The following is a 23,854-nucleotide window of genomic DNA, read 5'->3' on the forward strand; positions in this document are numbered from 1 at the left end:
CGAATCAATGCCCAAGGGTTAGCTTTTTGTAATTTTGTTTCCTTTATGATAAATCATAATGCTGTGCAACGAAGGGCCCAGTTCACGACTGATAGCCGCGTTTAAACAGGGAGCCCTTCACAGACAACTTTAACATGCGCAACGTAGTTGGGCGCACATGGCTAGTTGGTAAATACAACCCCAAATCAGAAAAAGTTGGGACAGTATGAAAAATGGATATTTAAAAAAACAAAACAAAAAAAAAAACTCTTAAATTTGCTTTGACTTTTATTTCATTGCAAGACAGTATGACCCCCAAGAAATGTCATGCTTTGTCTGGTCAAATTCATTTCATTTGTTAACATACATCCATTCTTGCATTTCATGCCTACAACACATTCCAGAAATAGTTGGGACAGGGGCAAATCTGAGCCAGTGATGAGGTCAAATAATGATGCGACGACAACGGGTGATTGCAATAATCACAAAAGCCACCGACTTATACCAAACCACTCATCAAAACCTACATATCACAAAAATATTTAACATTTATTTTAGCACAAAGGCTTCCAACATTTTAAGCTTTATTATCAACATTTTTTAAACATTTTTCTACTGGACCTTTCGGTGGCATTTGGGGGATTTTATTCCACATTTAGAAAATTTGTGCAGCTTTTTATTTTTTAACCTATTCATTGTGAATTCTCCCGTGGCGATTAAGGTTGCTTTGACAAGTGTTTCCCACAGTCTGAACACCTCGGAGGTTTCTCACCAGTATAAATTCTTTTATGGCTAAGGAGGCCACTGCTTTTTGAGAATAGTTACCTCATTTAGGGACAAGGTTTTCCGTTCAATTAAACTTATTGTTGTGTAAATCTCTTCACTGAGTGCGGGTGCAGACCGCTGTGATGAGTCCGCATGTAAAATGCCAAATTGATTTTACTAATTACACAGTTAGCATACATAATGGCACAGACTCATTTAAACAGCCAGGGAAAGGAGGCAGATCCAAACAATAATGGAACCAAACAATATCTGCCCAGTACTGTAAGTAAAAAAAAACACAGTGCTGTTCTGAGCCCAGTTTCTGTCCAGTATGAATTCTCAGGTGTTGCTGAATTGTACCTTTCTGTAAGAATCTTTACCCCACATTTAGAATTATCTCAGGTTGAACTTCTAATTGTGGCTTTGCATGCTAACAGTCATACGTTTAGTTAGGACATTTATGTGGCAGTACCATAACTGCTTTTCCTGTGAATGTGCAGCGAGGCTTTGCTGTAGCAACTCAGTTTCTCCTAACAATGCCTCTCCTTGCATTCCATACAGTGTGAAATCCTAGAAGTTTCTAGTGATGAAACCTGCTCACCTCAGCACGATTTCAGTCTCTACCCAACCAGCTATCTCATCTTAGATTCTGCTCTCCCCCAGTGTGACTTTTGGAATGGCAGTGAAGGCTGCTTCTTTGTGAAAATCGTTTACCACATTCAGGACAACAATATGGCTTCTCTCCAGTATGAATTCGTCTGTGTGACTGAAGAGAGCTACTATAAGAGAAACTTTTGCCACATTCAGAACAGCAATAGGGTTTCTCTCCAGTATGAATTTTTGTGTGCCGCTGAAGATGGCCACGATCAAAGAATTGTTTGCCACATTCCAAGCAAGTGCATGGTCTTTCTCCAGTATGAATTCGTATATGTCTTTGGAGATTGCTATGAAAAGAAAATCGTTTGCCACATTCAAAACAGAAATACGTTTTTTCCCCTGTGTGAACTCTTGCGTGGCTTTGAAGTGTGCTACTTTCAGTGAACCGTTTGCCACATTCAGAACAGACATATGGCTTCTCTCCTGTATGGGTTCTTCTGTGCTTCTGAAGAGAGTTGCTGTAAGAGAATCGTTTGCCACACTCAGAGCAGCAATAAGGTTTCTCTCCGGTATGAATTCTTGTGTGCCGCTGAAGAGTGTTGCGGTCAGAGAATCGTTTGCCACATTCAGAACAAGTAAATGGCCGTTCTCCAGTATGAACTCGTATATGCCTTTGTAGGCTGGTACTGTTGGCACATTGCTTACCACATTCTGAACAGCAATATGGCTTGTCTCCAGTGTGAAAGCTTGCGTGGCTCTGAGCAAATGAAGACGTAGAGAAACTGGAGTTGTCTTGGATACCTGCAGAAGTAATAATAAAAAAAAAACACAAAACATTATTAGTATCTGTTATCATAGTATCTGTTACACGGGTGGCACAGTGGCGCAGTGGTAGTGCTGCTGCCTTGCAGTTAAGACACCCAGGTTCACTCCCCGGGTCCTCCCTGCATGGAGTTTTCCATGTTCTCCACCGTGTCTGTGTGAGTTTCCTCCCACAGTCCAAAGACATGCAGATTAGGTGCATTGGCGATCCTAAATTGCCCCTAGTGTGGGCTTGGTGTGTGTGTGTGTGCCCTGCGGTGGGCTGGCGCCCTGCCCGGGGTTTGTTTCCTGCCTTGCGTGTTGGCTGGGATTGGCTCCAGCAGAACCCCATGACCCCCATGTAGTTAGGATATACAGTAATCCCTCCTCGATCGCGGGGGTTGCGTTCCAGACCCCCCCGCGATAGGTGAAAATCCAAAGTAGAAACCATATATTTCTATGGTTATTTTTATATATTTTAAGCCCTTATAAACTCTCCCATACTGTTTATAAATATTCCCCGCAGAGTTATACAGAATAATCCCTTTGTATTCTCTTAGTTATTAGGTAAGATTCATTGAAATTATGTATGTAAACACACTGTTTATATACAGTAAAACCTAAATATTATTTTAAAGATATCGAGTGTCTCCGATAGCACATATGTTACAGCCATTATGATAGACAGGCCAGCAGCAATAAATACGTACAATACAAGAAAAATAGTATACAGTAAATGTGTACAGTGACACTAAATGTACGTACATGTACTAAGTACTGTAAGTAGAAAATTAATTATGTTTACTCACCAACAATGACACGATGACTTGTCCGATAACAATGAGTTTAATTTTACTGCACAACAAAGGAGAGCGTTACAGCCCTTATAAAAGAGCCACTTCAGGCGATTGTGTAGCACTGCCGTTGTTCGTCTTCAATGCAAATCCCTAAAGCAGATTCCATGCAGACTACTGCCTTATTACATCCACTTACAACTCGTTTTGCAACCTGGTTAAAAGGACACTGCGGCCGTAGATCTTATATACCTTTCCTACTTTTTAAATAAAAAGAATTGTAGCCTCACTGATGCTGTAATGGTGTCCTACAGCGGTGTCGCTTTTCCCTTCCTTCAACAAATGCAAAATGTTTACCTTTTCGGCAATCGTTAACATCTTCCATTGGCGCTTGGGCTCAGACCCTGAAGCAGAAGCAGGAGTAGATCATTTTGGAGCCATAATGAAGGGCTTGACTATGCACAAAGATAAACACAAAAGAGCACAAAAGTTAACTCTTCACACAGCGAAACACGTTGATGCTGAATGAGCGAGACGAGACTTCCTGGTTAACACTGCATTCAGCACACAGGAACTTAACTGCGTGCTCTGATTGGTTAGCTTCTCAGTCATCTGCCAATAGCGTCCCTTGTATGAAATCAACTGGGCAAACCAACTGAGGAAGCATGTACAGGAAGTAAAAAAACCAATTGTCAGCAGAACCCGCGAAGCAGCGAAAAATCCGCGTTATATATTTAGTTACGCTTACATATAAAATCCGCGATAGAGTGAAGCCGCGAAAGTCGAAGCGCGATATAGCGAGGGATTACTGTAGCGGGTTGGATAATGGATGGATGGATCTGTTACACTGGTTGGTGTTGTTGCTGTCTGACCCATTAGTGTTATTTCTTCCCTGCCCAATGTATATATGGACTTTTGTGCTCTCCTGGTGTCTGTTCAATTGCTTCATCTTTCTCTCATACCCTACAGACATGTTTGCTGTGCTAATCACCGTCTGTTGTGACTGTTTGTGGTGGTGCACCCTGCAGTGGACTGGCAGCCATTCTCAAGTTGATATCTGTTCACTATAAAAGCTGCCAGAGAAACCCAGGTGAAGAAAATGGATGAAATAGGATCTAACAAGTGGAGTTAATGAAGTGAAGCCTTTATGGGGATTCAGTTCTAAACTCAAGTTCAAGGCCCTCCATGTCCACTACTGCTCCCTCACACTTTATTTGCATCTCTGCTACAAATCTTCATTTCTGATGTTCCTCTTCATTTCTATTCTCCTCATCTTTAAATCTAAAACGGTGATGGACACCATGAACAGCAAGTACAGTAAAAATATATAGGTCTAGTTTAGTTGATTAGGAGGATTTTACTTTAAATGAATCACCACAATCCATATGGAGAAGGTAAAGGTTAACATGATCTCAACAAACAGAAACGGACTAATAAAATGTTAGCTCAATACACACCACGGATTGTACATTGTGCTTAACGGTTGCTTTCTTCAGCTTTTCAATGGCAGCTTTCAAGCAGAAATAGTACTATTTATCAAAGCCAAGAACATAACCATTTTTAGGCATAACTTTCTGCGCCTTTCTTGCTCATTGGTTTCTTCTTGGATATGGACTATAGAACTATTGGTCAGAGTTTGCTGCTAGAACACTAGCCAAACAACTGTTCATGGAGGCATCCAGGTTTACTTTCCCACTTGGGTAGCAGGTGAACGTGCGGAGATCTCAAATGACGCAATTGAGAGTTCAGACTTGCCAGCTCAAATGCAGCAAAGATATATATGAAGTTCATAAAGATGGGTAATAAAACAATATATAATAATCAGCGTAAATAACAGAACTTGTAAATGTTTTGACTTTTCATTTTGTTAAATCACATTACTTACTTATTCCAACACTCTCAGATGACTGCTGCTCCTCTACTTCTCTCCCGTCTCCTTCAGTAATTTTCTCTTCCGACTCCAGTAACTCAGATTTGAGTTCCGCAGAACTCTGCCGGGTAGCCAACTGGCCCGTGTTCGAGACCCAATGCTGTAAACTGGAATGAGATTCTTCAAAAACCTCTTGTTTGAAAATATCCCCGCTTTCAGGGTGTCGCAGTTCAAGACTAACAGAGAAATCTTCCAGATCCTCCACTTTAACTTCAACAACCTGCCCCTTGCACTCCTCCTCTTTAAAAACTAAACTTCTTCCTTCACAGTCATCCAGCTTCAAGCAGAAATCCTCAGATGCACCCCACTCCCCGTCCTCTTGTTTAATGCGCGCCAGTCTTTGATCCCTGCTATCCATGTTCTCTGTGAAACTCTTCTCTCCCTCGAGATTGTCTGCTCTTCTCTTCTAAGATTCCTTTCCCCCCGTGGACAGCCCTGGCCTGGAGGCCACTAGACACCTCACTGCATGTCGGTGGGCCCTGGGTAGGAGGCTTCTTTCTATCTGTCAAAAAAAAAAGAGTGGTAGAATTACTTTAAAGAGTCACCAACAATAACTTGAGCACATTTCAGGGCTAACTTCTATGGAAGAATAATTTTACGGTAACATAGCACTATATTTCCAAAAGTATTGGGACCCCCCTCTCCAAATCTTTGAATTCAGGTGATCCTTTCCATGGCCACAGGTGTATAAACTCGAGCACCTCGGCATGCAGGCCTCTACAAACATTTGTGAAGAATGGGTCACTCTCAAGAGCTCAGTAAATTCAAGCCTGGTACCGGTCTTGCAGATGATGACATCACTTCCATCTATCCGTTATGACGTAATTTCCTGCCACATCATTTCCTCCATCCCTATTTATTCTGTATACAAATGCCATTTTTCTGCAGCCGTTTATCAATTGCTTTTCTGAAGTATTTGGATCGCTTTTGCATATATTTTCTTTTGCCTTGTCCGCCACACAATACACACGAGTCATTCCCCAACTCTTTTTAACTCTTTGAGGGCTGAATATTTTTTCCAAAAAAAACACAGCTTCTGAAAAGTAATGGTTTCACACAGAAATCAACATAAAACGTCTGTTGCTGCATGCTGTGGCTGCCAGTTTGCCAAGAATATGTGGCAGGCTGTCTTTGCATGGCTGGGATGCGGTCGCAGTGCATTACAATCTGGTTTCTACCACTTATCATTGTTAAGTGGCAGTCCTACCGGGTGGAAAATTGCCGGTACACTGATTAACTTGGGACCAATCAGCTGAAGCTGGAACCTCACATTCATTTTCAGTCACTTGTATCAAAATCTGAGTCTGACAAGTCATAGTCCAGTTCAGAGATAAAAGGCAAAACGTTGTCCACAGATTATTCGCTTTGATCTCTCACCAGATGTCAGTGCCATTTTTGCCGTTTGTTTGTGCCTTGCTACTCATGCAAGCGCAGGAAATCTCAGTCCAACCCATGAATCTAACTTTCCTTCTAGCATCGAGAGTCCAACTAAAACAGAACGGTTGGTTTTGTCACAGTCTACAGTCGATTACCATAGTCAACTCCTCCTTTTGACAAAAGTCGACATCAGCCCTGAAAGAGTTCATTTACGACAGCGCATTCGCTATTGGTCTCTCGCCAGATGTCACTGTCAGCAGCTCTTTGCTACACGTGGACGCGCAGGGAATCAGGAGATCAAATCAACAAAGCTAACTTTCCTTCTAGCAAAGAGAGGCGAACTAAAATGAACCTCAAGTTTTGCTGCCGTTTACAGGTAATTCTGTCCTCTATCCCTGAATTAAAAAAAAAAAATAAGTCGACATCCGCCCTACAAGAGTTAAAAGATCCCATGAACAGTTTTTCTCCTGCCTGATAACTGATTTGTCCTGTTAGAGGATGCCTCTTTCTTTAATAAGATGTTAAATTTCTACCACACTTTCAGTTTTTGAATGAACACAGAAAGCTACCATTTACGTCAGGGGTGGGCAAAGTCATTCCTGGAGGGCCGCGGGTTTTTGTTCCAACCCAGTTGCCTAATTAGAAAACAATCCTTGCCAATAATTACATTTCATGGCTTGTTAGTGCTTTAACTCTGCTATGTCAAGTCATTCTCATATCCTAGATTTTTTTTTCCATTTTAAGGATATCATCCAAATACTTTGAAGTGTAAAACGGATGGATAATTCTTAATCCTTCACTTTTTTCTCTTCTCTTTCCTTCAAAGTATTTAATTAAACCAAATAGTGCACGATAAATACACACAGGTGTAAAGGGGAACAGGCAAAATGGAGAACTGCTGGTTTCTTTTGTCATTTGCATCTTATTGCTAATAAGGAGCAATTAAAAGCCGAGAATGCAGCCGTTTAAGACTTGAATAAGCAATAAGGGTTCAAAATCTTAATGAGGGAGACAACTAAAATGAAGCTGAAGTGTCACTTGAGCAATAAGAGCTTCTTATTAAGCAATTGGGTTGGAACAAAAACCTGCAGTCACTGCGGCCCTCCAGGAATGACTTTGCCCATCCCTGATTTACGTAATGATGTGAGATATCAAGGGTTGTGAACCCTCCATGTTAGCTTAGAAGGTTCTCAGAAGATCTGAAGTATAAAAAAAAAAACAAAACTACTTGATAGGAAGACAAAATGTGGCTCACAAAGACAAAACAGAGAACAGGGAAGTTTTTCTTTTGAATTTTTCACACAGATCTGCTCGTCCAGTTCAAATGTATCACAGAGACAGATCCAAACTCTGGATTGGACCCGATATAAACCACCACTTCATAGAGACACGGCCTGTACCACACCACAATTACAGGGAGACCAACAGAAAGAGAGAATGAAGATGACAAGTTCAGCACAAACGCGTACTGAGCCGCGTTTGACTGCCATCGCAAACAGTTAGAAGCCAACTGATAGCTTCGGAGAACTTGCCGGAATGGTCAGCGATCTCCCGTCTAATCGGTAGAGGCGGCTCTTCCACGTGCCCTACTGCTCCATAATCAAAATCACTCCTCCTCCTAACATTCCTCTTACGGTCGCTCACTTAATTCTGCCCGTTTATCTTTCTGACATTACGAGATGGGCTTTAATGTCCCCCCAAATGTCACTTCCACTTCAGGCAAAAAAAATGACTTCTCTGGATCAAAAGCAGACCCTCCTTGGTGTCCCACAGGTTTATCCTACACAAACATTTTTTTTGTCCCAATTTTGTTTCACATTTTGTGATGGCCACCAGTGTTCTTACGTTCCTACCTCCCAAATGTAAAAAGGGTCCAAGTCGACAGGCAGCTTTAAACCAGGGGTCACTAACTCCAGTCCTGGAGGACCACCGAGGCTGCAGGTTTTCATTCCAACCCTTTTTTTAAACGAGTGCCCTGTTTTTGCTGCTAATTAACTCCTTTTCCATTCATTTGCATTGACCCGATTTTTAAGATTTGTTTCCCTCAATTTCTTCATCGCTCCTCTGAATTGCTTCATTCTTTTCCTTAATTGGCACCCAAATAGAAATGAAATGTGAAGTGAGGGAGTCAAGAGAGTCAGTGCCTCAAACTCCAACCAGCTGCTTAATGAGGCGCCAAGTCTTGTTATTCATTAAACTCCTTCTTTAATTCCATGGCTTATCGTTGCTCTCATTGTGCATTAGCAGTCATTTCTGAAATTGTTAATTTCCTCTTTTCTAAGAGCGCCGTTAAAATGTTTGGTGGACCTGAGAATATCGACATTCCCGAGACCTTCATCTTTCTTTATTTTCAGATCTTGTATGATGGACACCAGTTGTTTTGGCTCATTTTGTATCTCGTTATTGTTTGGCTGCTAATTAAGGAAAAAGAAACAATGAAAGGGTCCGAATCTTCAAGAGCAAGTCAATTAAAAGGAATGTAAAAGGAGTTAATTAGCAGCAAAAACAGGTCACTCATTAAGAAAAGGGTTAGAATGAGAACTTGCAGCCACCATGGTCCTCCAGGACCGGATTTGGGGGCCCCCGCTCTAAACTAACTGCTGATGGCTGTGTGCGTCCTGTGAGGAGTTTGCTCCCGCTTTGCACCCCTGGCTCCCTGCGTCAGCTGTAACCCTGAACTTGTAAGCAAGGCTACATAACTTGTCAGGCGGGTTGGCCTTCTGGACTTTCCGTCACTTTATAATGTGGCTGGGAATAGCCCTTCAGGCACGTTTGAGGACGACCAAGTGCTGGGAGGATCCTGCCCAGTAAATATTCCACCTGCCAGTTGCCGGCGTCATGTTACTATAACAACCAAGCAGGGAAAGGATGTTTAGCGGATTGAGGAGGGGAGCAAAAAAGGAAAAGGCAGAAGGTGACTATCTGTGCTTTAAGAATCGTCAGGATCAGACTTCACCCAGGGACGACTGCTATTTGTGGGTGGCCACCCAGAAGTTGAATCAGTGTGACGAATCACAAGAAGATGGCTGGTGTTCTCTGGGTGCTCTACGTTGACTGATTATTGATGGGCTGTGATAATGGAGGGATGGCTAGCAGTTCATAAACTGATGACCTTGCTGTGTGAAGAGCCGCCATGTTAACTGACCTGCTCCGTGTCACGTCCACCTTGTTCGAGATGACCCCCTCAAACTTCTCTTCCAAATGCACCTTCACTAAAGTCTTCTGGATGTTTGGGCGACTCAGTGACACGATAGATCTGGGGTTCTTAACCCGAGGTCAGGTCCATGGATGGGTTTCAGAGGGGTCTGTGAGGGTCAGATAAAAATTAACATTTATATTCACTATACAGCTCGGTACCATTGATTTTTCTCACGCGTTACATCTCCATTATCTTTCTTGCCATTATCTATTATTATTATTTTTCTCACATAAGCCTAATGCACGAGTTACATACTCATCAGGAAAATTATGCACAAGAAAAAAATGTCACAAGAAGCATCGTGTAAGAAAAACAGCGTCCCACCATACAGCCCTAACCCCTTGTCCCAATCAACAGTTTCCCATTGAAAGAAATGATTGAAAACGCCCACCATGCTTACAGTGCCGACCGCTAGGCGTCTCTTGACTTGCTGTTGACCCACGTTTACCATTTAGACGTGCGTCACCATTCTCTACACGACCGCCATCTTGTGCCACTCCATAAGAGCAAGTGCCAAGATGAATAATACTTTGTGTATGTCAGATACGTATAAGACAATCAAATCTCAATGCAGAATGTACGTTATATTAATCTCATGCAAAGTCGCGCTTACGTGAGTATTTCTGGGGAAGGGGGTCCCACAGCTTTCATCAGATTCTTAAAGGGCTCAAAAAAAGGTTCAAAAATCAGTACAATAGATCCAACGTCACTGTTTCGATCCTGAGAGTTAGCGAGCAGGGAACAGGATGAGTGTGGAGATCAAGCATGACGTCACATCATCTTTTCTTTTACTTTTTTAACAAATAGTTTCCCACAGATTTATCACCCACAAACTTTATGATCCTTGTCTCTTTAGAAAGCTCTAGAAGATTCTTTTTTTTTTTTTTTTTTAACAAGTAGTAGATATATTTTCTACAGTTCAATTGTGTAATGTTCTGAACTAATGTGCTTCTGTGACGTACAGGACCACTGTGACAAGAGAAATAGCGTTCATTTTGCAGAATCACACAATGATGGTGGGCCATACCCTCTGACTTTATAATTAAAAAATGTTCACGTATAGCATATACAGTTGGGCCCAGACACTTGCATAACTTGGCAGAATTTGTGACATTTTGGCCATTGTTTGGAAAATCTAAGTAATCCTGCAGATACGTTTCTTTATAATTGGGAAGTGTGCTCAGGATAATCAGTTTATTATCGCATACGTACGTGTGCCCTTTTTAAATCATAATGATATCTGAAATCATGCAAAGGGGCCTGATCAAAAGGTTACCTACCCTTGGATGTTGGGGCTGATGATATACACACAGGTTCACACTAAGGGTAACTAAGAGAGAGGGTCCACACTTGTAACCTCTTGGATTGTAAACAGTGGCTGTGTATCAATAGTCCATTTAAAATTCAGGCAGAGCTGCACTGACTTTGCTGGATACGGAGCCATGGGGGAAGCAAAAGAACTGTCAAAGGACCTGTGGGTGGGGGGGGGGAAAGATCGTTCAATCGCATAAATCAGGAAAAGGATATAAAAAGATACCCAGAAATGTGAAAATGCCTGTCAATAGTGTTCAGACTCTGCTGAAAAAGTGGAGAGTTCGGGGTTCTGTTGATACCAAACCCCGATCAAGTGGACCAACCATGATGTCAGCCTCAACTGCCAGGATCATTTGTGGGGAGGCCAAGAAAAACCCACAAGGCAGTTCAGCTCAGATACGGGCTTCTCTGCAAACATGTGGTGTTGCTGTTTTGAGATACGCAATAAGGGGGTACTTGAACAAAACTTGGCCGAATGGTTGAGTTGCAAAAGAAAAAAAGCCTGCACTGTGCCAACACCAGAAAACCACCCACTTACAATATGCCACATAAGCCTCCAAACTTCTGAAACAAACTTCTTTGGAGTGATGAGACCAAAATGAAACTTTATGGTGTCATCCATAGACCCAAGGCCCATGACAAAAAGTACACCATCCCCACTGTGAAGCATGGAGGTGGGTTCTCTGATGTTCTGGAGGTGTGTGAGCTACAGCAGCACAGGTAACTTAGTGAAAATGGCAGGCAGGATGAATGTTCTGATGTTACCAGAACTTGCACTCATCAGTCCGGAAGGTGTTCATGGGGTGCACTTGGATCTTCCAACATGACAATGATCAAACACACTAGGCCCTTCAGTGACTATGAACACAACAAGGTGAAGGTGCTGGAGTCACAGGACCATATTAACAGCATCATAGGTCCCCTGGCAAAGTAGTGCACTAGTAAAACAGAAACATACAGTACATAGGCAGTAGAAACATCATTAGCCCCCCATGGCTAAGACAGCCCTGGCTTGAGCCCCTGACCTCAAAATCATAGAGCCACTTTGGGGAGATCTTAAATGCTCAACTCATGCAAGACGAGCCAAGAATTTACAGGACCTGGAGGCCTTTTGCCACAAATAATGGGCAGCTCTACCATCTGGGAAAATCAAGGGCCTCCTCCACAACTATCACAAAAGACTGAATGCCATCATTGATGCTATTGGGGGCAACACACAGAACTAAGAACTAAAGCGATGCAGCCTTTTGAACGGGGACCATCTCATTATTTAATCACTAAGTCAGGGTGTTGTACCGTGTTAGCCATTATGAATGTAGTGAGAAGTCAAGCAACATGCCACCTTTTACTGGCTAACTAAAAAGATTACAATACGCAAGCTGGCTACAATATGGCAACTCAGGCCCCTTACTACATCTTGTCTTGCATACTGTAATCTCTTTAGTAAGCCAATAAAAGGTGGCATGTTGCTTGACTTCTCACTACTACGTTTTGTTTAATGGTCGTGCTGCTCTGTGATGCCTTACGAGTTTAGATTGGATTCCATTAAAAGTAAATGATAGGAGTTTTGCCTGATCAGTCATCTTTTCTTTAAAGTATGATACTCGCCTTACAAATTCTGCCAGGGTATGTAAAATTAGGAGCATGTAATGGAAGGATTTTTCTAAAGGGGGAATCAAGAGAGCAGATGGACGTTGGTCGCTCAGCGCAAAAACCAGCTTCAAGAAGGAAAAGTACTGGGAATATGGCCAGAGGGTTATGCTGACTTGTTTTTCACTTTGAGGGGCTTTTACTGTATTTTTGTGTGCCTTTTGGTACCAGGTGTCGTCATCATCAGGACCAAGTGCAAAACAACACCGCGTCCCGTGGAAAGGTGTGTGTGCTGAAACTAATCACTTCTGTATACACTGCTTACACGTAAGCCGCTTTGGGCAAGGACGCTCAAATAGTATATAAGGGAAGGTTTCGCCCTCAGTTTCTTTGGAGGCTCAACCGTGGGGACAGCGCGCACCACCCAGTAAATGAAAGGCAAAATGGGTTGGTCCTTTGACAAGACTGACAAGCGGGCCCCCTCAGTCTACTGGTCTGGGATGATGGCTCTGGGTCTTTTTATATGTCTGTAAGTATTGTTTTGTTTTGTATGTGTTCATTATATGTGTTTGATTATTATAGTTGATTAAGTAAATAAAATATAAGTACTGGACCTCTTCTCTCTGATTCTTTGCCTACTTATGTTCTAATCCCTGGAACCATTTTCCCGCAACAAAACAGAGCACAACTCTAAGTCATAGTGATGTGCTAGGAGGTGAACTCTGGCTATTTTTTTTTACTTCATGGAAGTAGAGTGGAATTCCTTTATTTGCTCTTTCACCTTAGCAGATGCGTTACATCAGAAAAATTAAAGGCATGCGCACAGTAGAGGAGGCCTTTTCTACTAATCTAACATAATCATCGATTGCAGACAAATATCTTGGCCAGGGTTCTGCATATTTTAATGCCCCGGATATTACCTACATATTTCCAGTTACATTAAAAAAAAAATCACCAAAATAAAAGTGGGCACTTTATGGTGCCCACGATTAAATCATAGCCAATTAGCACTCATTCGGATACTCGTGTGTTATAACCACTCAGCCCAGATAGCGCTCCTCCATTAAAAAAAGGAATAATAATACCATTTTATTTATATAGTGCCTTTCCCATGCTCAAGGCACTTACAGAATATAAGAAAGAACGGCTGGGTATACAGTATATAGCATTGTACAAACCAAATAAATAAATAAAGAAGATTAAGACAGTAAATTCAGAGAAAAGCCTAACAGACAACACAATCGATGGTCTCGCACACACATACAGGTTACATGAGCATCTTGACAGAGAAGGTAAACTGAGAGAAGGGTAATAAAGTCAAGTAGAGCTAAAAGCCTTCCTGAACTGACGAGTTTTAAGTTGTTTTTTAAAAGAATTCATGGAGTCAGCTGATAAATATTGAGCTAAATCCATGCAATTCAAGTCGGCTGTATCCACGAACTATGCCTGCAATAAATGAAATAAAAAAAAGTGTAGAATTAAGATGAATTTTGCGAAAAGTGTTGTTAACAGGGAGGAGCGGCAGCAACTTGCGTGCGCCAGCGTCCCCTCACCTGCAGACATTAGCGTAATTAAAAATCAAATTTTATGTATTCTTGTTTTGGTTTTGTAAATAAACAAATGCAAAAAAACGATCAAGTTTTTGTTATAACACTGTAAATACACGATTATAAAAACGATTACGTTTTTCTCTTGCCTGCGGTGGGGTTATAACACACGAGTACCCTCATTTGTTCCCAGGAATAAAATATAACAAATCCTGTCCCCAATTTGTCAGGCACTGTCCACATCACTGCTTAAATGTGAATGTTGTCAATAAAAATAATGGCAAGTGATTAACGCTTGAAACCCTGGGGTTGCCGGTTCAAATCCTGCAGCTGACACTGCGTGACCATCAGTATGTCACCTAAGTGGCCTGCACTCCAGTTTGACAAAACAAATGTAATCAACGTTATCAAGATAAAGGCGTTAATAGACAAAAAAAAAAATGTAAACGATTTGAAGTTCAAACACTCGTAAAACGCTTAGATGTGAACGGGCCTCCCAAGTTTGAGACCAATCCGGTCCTGTCCGCAGGTCCCCATCTTATTTCCTCCGGCGCTCTGTTTGTGTTGCAAATGCCACTTCGGAGAATCGGATCTGTGGGAATTTCCCCGCACACTAAACTCAAGCGGAATGACGGGCGCAGAGGGGCGAGCGGTTCGGTTTACACGGCAGACGGCATGAACGTAAACGGTAGGGTGGAAGTGGGTGGTCCGGCCGTTCATTCCTGATACATCGGTACTTGCGCAGATTGCTGTCAACTTCATTTTCTCGTTTTGATTCTCATTCCCTCGTTTTTCCTTTTTATTTTCCTCTTGCCAGGGACACCGCTCTCGTTTTTCTATATTTCCCCCACCCCTGACATTCCTGTTATCATTCAGTTTCTCTTTCCTCTCATCGTCTCTCCCACTCGGTGCCCTTATTGCTTACCGACAATCCTTCGCTTCGTCTCTCTTTCTCTTTTGTCTTCTTTTCTTCTGTTCGCTTTCACCTCTGAGGTTCACTCCCGTGTCTCGTAAAGCATCATCCCGCCGGGCGGACTCGACCAAAGTGATACAAAACGCGTCATCAGCGAGCGACTCGAAGGAACGCGGCTAGATAAGTTAGGAAAACACTGCCATCTACTGGACGGAGGGAGGATTCGTGCAGTCCTTCTAGTCATGCATTCTCTGTTGATAATTATAGAAGTTGAAAACTACAAATACTATAATGAGAAATAACAACCAAATAGTGAAAATAACAACTTAAGTTAGACTGAGGACACATAGACAACATGCAAACAATAAAAATACATTTAAATAAATGGATTATTAAGAATGATTTTAAGGACTGTATTTTAGGGCAGCACAGTGGCGCAGTGGGTAGCGCTGCTGCCTGTGTGGAGTTTGCATGTTCTCCCCGTGTCTGCGTGGGTTTCCTCCCACAGTCCAAAGACATGCAGGTTAGGTGCATTGGCGATTCGAAATTGTCCCTATAGTGTGTGCTTGGTGTGTGTGTGCCCTGCGGTGGGCTGGCGCCCTGCCCGGGGTTTTTTTCCTACCTTGCGCCCTGTGTTGGCTGGGATTGGCTCCGTGACCCTGTGCTTAGGATATAGCGGGTTGGATAATGGATGGATGGACTATATTTTAGGATCCATTACTGTTTACTGACCCTCATTCATTTTACAGACATAAAGTGGGATTACAATTCACGAGAGAACAATCTAAAGTTAGGCTTTGAGTTTAAGGCTCTTACTTTATAATTGTGATATTTACCCAAAAGACAAAATGATTTTAAAGTGTTATCAAAAGCAACCTCACCTCCTTGTGTATCCAAAACAAAAGTCATATTTCAGAAATCAGTACAAGTTTATAAAAGTATACAAACAACAAACCAGCAACCTTTGACTAAAACACTCTGGAATGGGCACCACTATAAAATAAATGATTTATGGTTTCATTTTCTTATTTGAAAAAAAGAACACAATAATAATAATAATAATAATAATAATAATAATAATGTTTTATTTATATAGCACCTTTTCCATGCTTAAGGCGCTTATTGAAACAGCAGGGTAGATGTAACTTTGTGTACAAATATTTCTGCATAGAATACTAAACAGATAAATACAGGAGATACAAAGAATTATATAGAATAAAAGACAATAAATGAGAGTAAAATACTAAATACAATACTAGAAGAAAAGCCTGAACAAGTCACATCATTTGTTATATCACACACACACACACACGAATTACACTCATCATCTGGACAGAGAGGAAGACTAAAAGAGGAGGCTGAATGTCAGGTGAAGTTCATGAGCAGATGAGTTTTCAGTTATTTTTTTTTTTTTAATTAATGAATGGAGTCAGCTGGCCTCATTAATTTCTGGTGGTCATTCCAAAGTCTGGGCACTGAAGGCCCATCTGTCACCCACAGAGTTCAGGTTAGTGTGGGGCACAGAATCAGAGGACCTCAGTGGGTGACCAGGAGCAGAGCGATGGAGCAGGTCACTGATGTAGTGCGCTGAGAGGCCATTTACAGCTTTACAAGTTAATAATAGGATTTATTATATAACAATTCTATAGATATTTTATTGCTTAGGTTCCAGTAATTCTTCAAACGATTATTAAAAAAGTAGCATATCCCGATTTTAACTTGATGAGATAATTTTACTCTCCTAGTAACATCCATCCATCCATTATTCAACCTGCCATATCCTATATACAGGGTCATGGGGACATACTGGAGCCAATCCCAGCCAACACAGGGAGCAAGGCAGGAAACAAACCCTGGGCTGGGTGCCAGCCCACCGCAGGGCACACACACACACACCAAGTATACACTAGGGATAATTTTGAATCACCAGTGCACCTAACCTGTATGTCTTTGGACTGTGCGAGGAAACCCACGCAGACAACATGCAAACTCCACACAGGGAGGACCTGGGAATCAAACCCAGGTCCCCTAACTGCGAGGCAGCAACGCTATCCACTGTGCCACCCCTCCTAGTAACACATATGCACAATTTTATCAGATATACCTGACCAATTAAAAATCAAAATTCAGAACAGTATTCCTTTACCAATAATCTAACCTACAGGGATGTGTGGTCTACAATTTTCCCCATAATCAGATCCACAATCCACAACAGGTACTTTCCATGAGAGAAGAAGCACTAAAGTCCATTCAACAGACTTCAGCAAGTGTTGTTTGGCGGCCGCTTCCCAATTAAATTGCAGCATATCTAACAAGGCTCAGTCATGAAGGAAACTTTATATCTAGCAAGTCAAAAATATAAATGACTCCATATACAGTGGTGTGAAAAACTATTTGCCCCCTTCCTGATTTCTTATTCTTTTGCATGTTTGTCACACAAAATGTTTCTGATCATCAAACACATTTAACCATTAGTCAAATATAACACAAGTAAACACAAAATGCAGTTTTTAAATGATGGTTTTTATTATTTAGGGAGAAAAAAAATCCAAACTTACATGGCCCTGTTTGAAAAAGTAATTGCCCCTTGTTCAATAAATAACCTAACTGTGGTGTCTCCGTAGCCACCCCCAGGCCTGATTACTGCCACACCTGTTTCAATCAAGAAATCACTTCAATAGGAGCTGCCTGACACAGAGAAGTAGACCAAAAGCACCTCAAAAGTTAGACATCATGCCAAGATCCAAAGAAATTCAGGAACAAATGAGAACAGAAGTTATTGAGATCTATCAGTCTGGTAAAGGTTATAAAGCCATTTCTAAAGCTTTGGGACTCCAGCGAACCACAGTGAGAGCCATTATCCACAAATGGCAAGAACATGGAACTTTGGTGAAACTTCCCAGGAGTGGCCGGCCGACCAAAATTACCCCAAGAGCGCAGAGACGACTCATCCGAGAGGTCACAAAAGACCCCAGGACAACGTCTAAAGAACTGCAGGCCTAACTTGCCTCAATTAAGGTCAGTGTTCACGACTCCACCATAAGAAAGAGACTGGCCTGCAAAAACGGCCTGCATGGCAGATTTCCAAGGCGCAAACCACTGTTAAGCAAAAGAACATTAGGGCTCGTCTCAATTTTGCTAAGAACCATCTCAATGATTGCCAAGACTTTTGGGAAAATACCTTGTGGACTGATGAGACAAAAGTTGAACTTTTTGGAAGGCAAATGTCCCGTTACATCTGGCGTAAAAGGAACACAGCATTTCAGAAAAAGAACATCATACCAACAGTAAAATATGGTGGTGGTAGTGTGATGGTCTGGGGTTGTTTTGCTGCTTCAGGAAGGCTTGCTGTGATAGATGGAACCTTGAATTCTACTGTCTACCAAAAAATCCTGAAGGAGAATGTCCGGCCATCTGTTCGTCAACTCAAGCTGAAGAGATCTTGGGTGCTGCAACAGGACAATGACCCAAAACACACCAGCAAATCCACCTCTGAATGGCTGAAGAAAAACAAAATGAAGACTTTGGAGTGGCCTAGTCAAAGTCCTGACCTGAATCCAATTGAGATGCTATGGCATGACCTTAAAAAGGCGGTTCATGCTAGAAAACCCTCAAATAAAGCTGAATTACAACAATTCTGCAAAGACGAGTGGGCCAAAATTCCTCCAGAGCGCTGTAAAAGACTCCTTGCAAGTTATCGCAAACGCTGGATTGCAGTTATTGCTGCTAAGGGCGGCCCAACCAGTTATTAGGTTCAGGGGGCAATTACTTTTTCACACAGGGCCATGTAGGTTTGGATTTTTTCTCCCTAAATAATAAAAACCATCATTTAAAAACTGCACTTTGTGTTTACTTGTGTTATATTTGACTAATGGTTAAATGTGATTGATGATCAGAAACATTTTGTGTGACAAACATGCAAAAGAATAAGAAATCAGGAAGGGGGCAAATAGTTTTTCACACCACTGTACTAATCATTAGATAGGTGTATGGGCGGCACAGTGGTGCAGTGGGTAGCGCTGCTGCCTCGCCGTTAGGAGACCCAGGTTTGCTTCCCGGGTCCTCCCTGCGTGGAGTTTGCATGTTCTCCTCATGTCTGCATGGGTTTCTTCCCACAGTCCAATGACATACAGGTGAGGTGCATTGGCGATCCTGAATTGTCCCTAGTGTGTGCTTGGTGTGTGCACCCTGTGGTGGGCTGGCGCCCTGCCCGGGGTTTATTTCTGCCTTGCGCCCTGTGTTGGCTGGGATTGGCTCCTGCAGACCCCTGTGACCCTGTATTAGGATATAGCGGGTTGGATAACGGATGGATGGATGGATGAAAGCTATTAAGATTTTTATCTATCTATCCATTATATAGCACCTTTCACATTTATCTATTGTGACAGATAGGGGGTGCTGTAGTCCCCTTGAACCCTCGGATCAGACACCAGACACCAGATAAAAGTCCAATAATTGACTTTATTATAATAATCAAGTGCACAAAGCACCCTCCACTCCACAATACTCATAAATAATAAACAATACTCAATAAATCAATCCTCCACACCCAGACACGTTGTTCCCTTCCTCCCAACTCAGCTCGTCCGTCTGGGATTTCCCAAAGTCCTTTACAGTCCACAACCCGGAAGCACTTCTGAGCCCTCAGTCCATGTGATTATCCAGCACTTCCGGGTCAGGTGAAAACTCCTATTCTTCAACCCAGAAGCACGTCATTTCCTCTGTCCATGTGACTGGGACGTACCTCCGGGCTGTAGGGAAAATACAAGTCTCTGGGCCTCCCTGCAGCGTCCCCTGGTGGCCCCAACGTTATCCAGCAGGGCTGTACAGGAAAACTCCAATGTCCATGATGCCCTGCTGGAATTCGGGGCACCTCCACGCTGTAGGGAGGGCTCCATCTGGTGGCCTGGGGGTATTGGCCGGGATGAATGGCCGGCCATATTTCACACTATCTATCTATCTATCTATCTATCTATCTATCTATCTATCTATCTATCTATCTATCTATCTATCTATCTATCTATCATATATAGTGCCTTTCATATCTATCTATCTATCTATCTATCTATCTATCTATCTATCTATCTATCTATCTATCTATCTAGTATGCTAATGTGGTTCTCTGTCTTCTCTGAAGGCCTCACCAAGGAGTTTGTGCTGCCCAGTACCATCCTAGTGGTCTCCCTGTCTTTGCAACCTCTGAACACTTTGAAACACATGAGGGTCAAGAGAATTATTTCCTGCTGAAAGAAGAAGAAAGAGACCACAGCATATGGCCTTTGAGCCACTATCAATTCCCAGTAAATGATCAGCCAACTTTTTTCCCTGATCTTTGTCACGTCTGAATGGACGCTTCTTCACAGAAGGAATCATCCCAGACACTGCAAGCTGAACTTAAGACAAAGCAGGCAGGATCGGGCAAAGACTTAGTAAAAGTGCCTCTCACAGTTCCATGCAACTTTAAATGTGTCCTTAATGTAAGTACCTGGATAACAAAGACCTTTGAAGTCACACAACTGACGATAACATGTGGCACTGTCTTCAAACTGAGCAGTGCTTAAATGTGATCTTGAAAGGTGGGACTTCAATGCTCCAAGGGTTTTGTAGGAGCAAATACAATCTGTATAAAGGGAGGGAAATGGCCACTGTCTACCTTGATAGTGTCAGAGTCTGTAGTGTGTTAACAGGACCTCTCTTGTGGGAGGTGTGGAAGTAATTTACTGGCTGGGCAGGGCACCCACCCACCCTCTGCCAACTGGGTGCCTATTATACGCAATAAACACAGGCAGGAGGAGAGCGTCAATCAGACTTCTTTATTATCCTTATAGGAGCACAAGAACCTTATTATCAAGTGTTACAAAGGAGGGGTGTCTGTCGTGCTCTATTTATACACTTCATTTATAAGATCACAATTCCAAGGAATTCATTAGATAATCAGAAAAACTTTTAACATGATTGGTTAAATCCACTACGGTGGGCTGGCGTCCTGCCCGGCGTTTGTTCCTGCCTTGCAGCCTGTGCTGGATGGCTGGGATTGGCTCCAGCAGACCCCTGTGACTCTGTGTTAGGATATAGCAGGTTGGACACTGACTGACTGACTGACTGGTTAAATCCAGTTGCTAATGAGACATGATGAAGCATCGATACCGTAGATAACCACAATTAACCCGGTCCATCATGCAGATTGATGGTCCAGTTAGCTTATAGGAGTACCAGACTTTTTATGTGTTCGAGAAGCATGCATGTACATGGGATGCATGGGAAGCACTTGCAACACTTTGCGTGACCATGTATAAACGGTGCATATGCACAAAAATGTTGCGTATGCCCATTTCCACGCATGTAAAAACTAAACTTGGTGTAAAGCCACGCACGTTTTTACGGCAGCCTTGGGTATGCACTTTTCTGTTCGGTTTTGCAAACGGACTGCACCCAGCGTCAAAGCAGTGCTACTGTTTCTGTGCAGTCACCCTTTTCTCAGATTCGCATCCATGATGCGGGATTCATCAAATACACCGAAATGAATTGCATATTATTTACAAATTTAATTCAATTGATTGCACCCACTCTAACAATATAATGGTGCACTGAATGTAACAAAACCATTCCAACTGCCGTGGCTGCTTTAGTGTTGTTAGAAGATTTCACAGATGGAAGAATTAGAAGACAGCACGTATTTAGAGATGGTGATCATCATTCTTTTACCATATAAAGCACTTTGAGCTACAATATTTCTATGAAAATGTGCTATATAAATGAATGTTGTTGTTGATGACGACTGGCTTCTAAGTCGATTTCGATTTCCCAGAGCTCTCCTCTTGGCGCTGTGTGCTGAACTGGCGCCGGCTTTACAAAGGCAGACTGTGACTAATTGTGCTCTATCTGCTCCTTTGTGAGTTCTGTCCACTCTCGGGGTTTTAACCACAGGAGCTTTTCAACGTGAACTGGCTGACCGATGGGGTATTTCACGTTCATCACCGAGTCGTGCCATGCCAGCTGTATAGGATGGTATTATCCGCTTGTCTTCCAGATAGATAAGATTCCCTTACACTGTGCACCAGTGCAAAAATGGCTGCCACCGCATCATGAGTGGTGGTTCAAGTGGCTCCCCACTCACTCAGGCACTTTGACATAACAATATAAAGAATTATTATTTTTAAAGTACTTGTAGTATATATAAAATGCCCCCTTACTACTAATACTAAAGGCAGTAATTTGCATGTACAGCCAATGCTCTTGGAAATCAAAGGTGAAAAGGTACAAATATGTATAATAAAGAAAATGCAAACGATAAAAGCACAAGGTTTTTAAACCAAGTTAAAGTTAGCTCAACATTTGGATTTTGAGACTTCATATCTCCAGAACAAAAATAGCAAAGTCATTACAACCAACTATGGAAAATAGTTTCCCACAGTGTGTTAACAATTATTATATTATATATAATTATATTATATTATATTATTATAGTTCTCAAACACAATAAAGATTGCCAGGCGTCCCTTATATACTGGACCTGTTCCATATTTGAAAATTTTGTCCCCTGTCCCGTACTGACCCTTCAGGGACACCCAAATGTCCCATATTTAGTCCATTTTCAAATTTCACTAATAAAAACATATTTTTACTATCTTCTTAAGGTACTTAGTTGTAACTCTTTAAGTAATTAGATTTTCTTTTCTCAGATTCTCTTGATGAAAATCACTTAAACGTAACGAGGTGTTTTCTGCCTGTTTGCAGCTTGTTCAGTTGTTGTGGTTGGCTGAGGACAGCGACACTCTTTACCGTTTTGCTCTCCAGCTGCGCTGCTGTGCAGTTCTGGATCAGCATTGCAACATACAGTCTCAACAATGGGTGTTGTTGCTACTTGACATGGACCACTGCCTGTATTAAATAATAATATTTCTCTGTTGTCCGAATTGAATAAATATTTTCAAACGATTTCACTTTTACAGAATTTTTTTTAGCTTGTATAAAATACTTTTCAAATGATTTTACTTTTGTTTTTCCCATAACCCATTCAAATCCTTCCTTTATGTTTTTAACTTGTCTCTACTTTTATATAATATATTGGTCTGGGTGTGTAGGGGGCATTTATACATTTATATATATATATATAGTAATACAGAGAGAGATCTGCGGTGGGCTGGCGCCCTGCCCGGGGTTTGTTTCCTGCCTTGTGTCCTGTGTTGGCTGGGATTGGCACCAGCAGACCCCCGTGACCCTGTAATTAGGATATAGCGGGTTGAATAATGGATAGATGGATAGAGAGAGATTTTAAGAGTGTCCCGTATTTCTAATTTTCTAATCTGGCAATACCCTAAACGCAATAAAAGTGGTTCAACATGGCAGATATAGCGGGTTGGATAATGGATGGAAGGATGGCAGGAAAATACACATAAAATCGGCACCAATATACAGAGCAGTACTTGCGATTTTTGTGACAGCCTTTACAGTTTTTACCGATTTTTAAAATTTTTTTTTACAGTCTTTAAAATAATGCTTAACTTGCACCAACGTAAAGTGAACTGCATAAAGCAGCGTTTCTAAACCTTTAAGTATTGGCGATCCGAGTTTTCATAACAGTTTTAATCGCGCCCCTCTAACGTTTTTTTGAAACCCGAATAAAATTTATTCCTATATTTTTTGCTGCCGATACACCGTTTTATTATACCTACTTAACTTTTATCGACATTTATCTAACTCTATATTTATTTTTCTAGTATCAGAATGTAGTTGAAGTTAATTTGATTTCAATAGATGTATTTTTCATATTTTCGATTGTTGTTTTCTTTCTTTCACATCTTCATGCCCCCCAAACTGGGACGCGCCCCACAGGTTGATTACTGCCGGCGTAAAGGATAAAACACATCAAAAATTCTCGTTTGTTTAACTGATTTCTCTTTATCTACTTTTAGGACTTGAGTGAAAATCTGATGATGTTTTAGGTCATATTTATCCAGAAATATTGAAAGTTCAAAAGGGTTCACAAACTTTCAAGCACAACTATAACTGCATGGTCAGAATGAGTCATCATTAAAGTGCTGGTGA

The 23,854-nt window shown here is 41.7% G+C and overlaps 1 protein-coding gene across 1 annotated transcript in view; it reads right to left on the reverse strand.

Annotated features, from left to right (window-relative positions):
* Positions 1-213: 213 nt before the first annotated feature.
* LOC120528902 (zinc finger protein 850-like) overlaps positions 214-23,854 on the reverse strand; it is a 32,384-nt gene continuing 8,743 nt past the window's right edge. Inside the window, exons 5-6 of the mRNA XM_039752978.1 lie at positions 4,822-5,272; positions 214-2,142 (exon numbers count right to left, since the gene is read on the reverse strand). Of these exons, the coding sequence (XP_039608912.1) occupies positions 1,382-2,142; positions 4,822-5,272 (1,212 nt within the window). The 3' untranslated portion in view covers positions 214-1,381. The remainder of the gene's footprint in view (positions 2,143-4,821; positions 5,273-23,854) is intronic.

This window comes from Polypterus senegalus, chromosome 4, assembly GCF_016835505.1.
Source record: "Polypterus senegalus isolate Bchr_013 chromosome 4, ASM1683550v1, whole genome shotgun sequence".
Taxonomy (NCBI): domain Eukaryota; kingdom Metazoa; phylum Chordata; class Cladistia; order Polypteriformes; family Polypteridae; genus Polypterus; species Polypterus senegalus.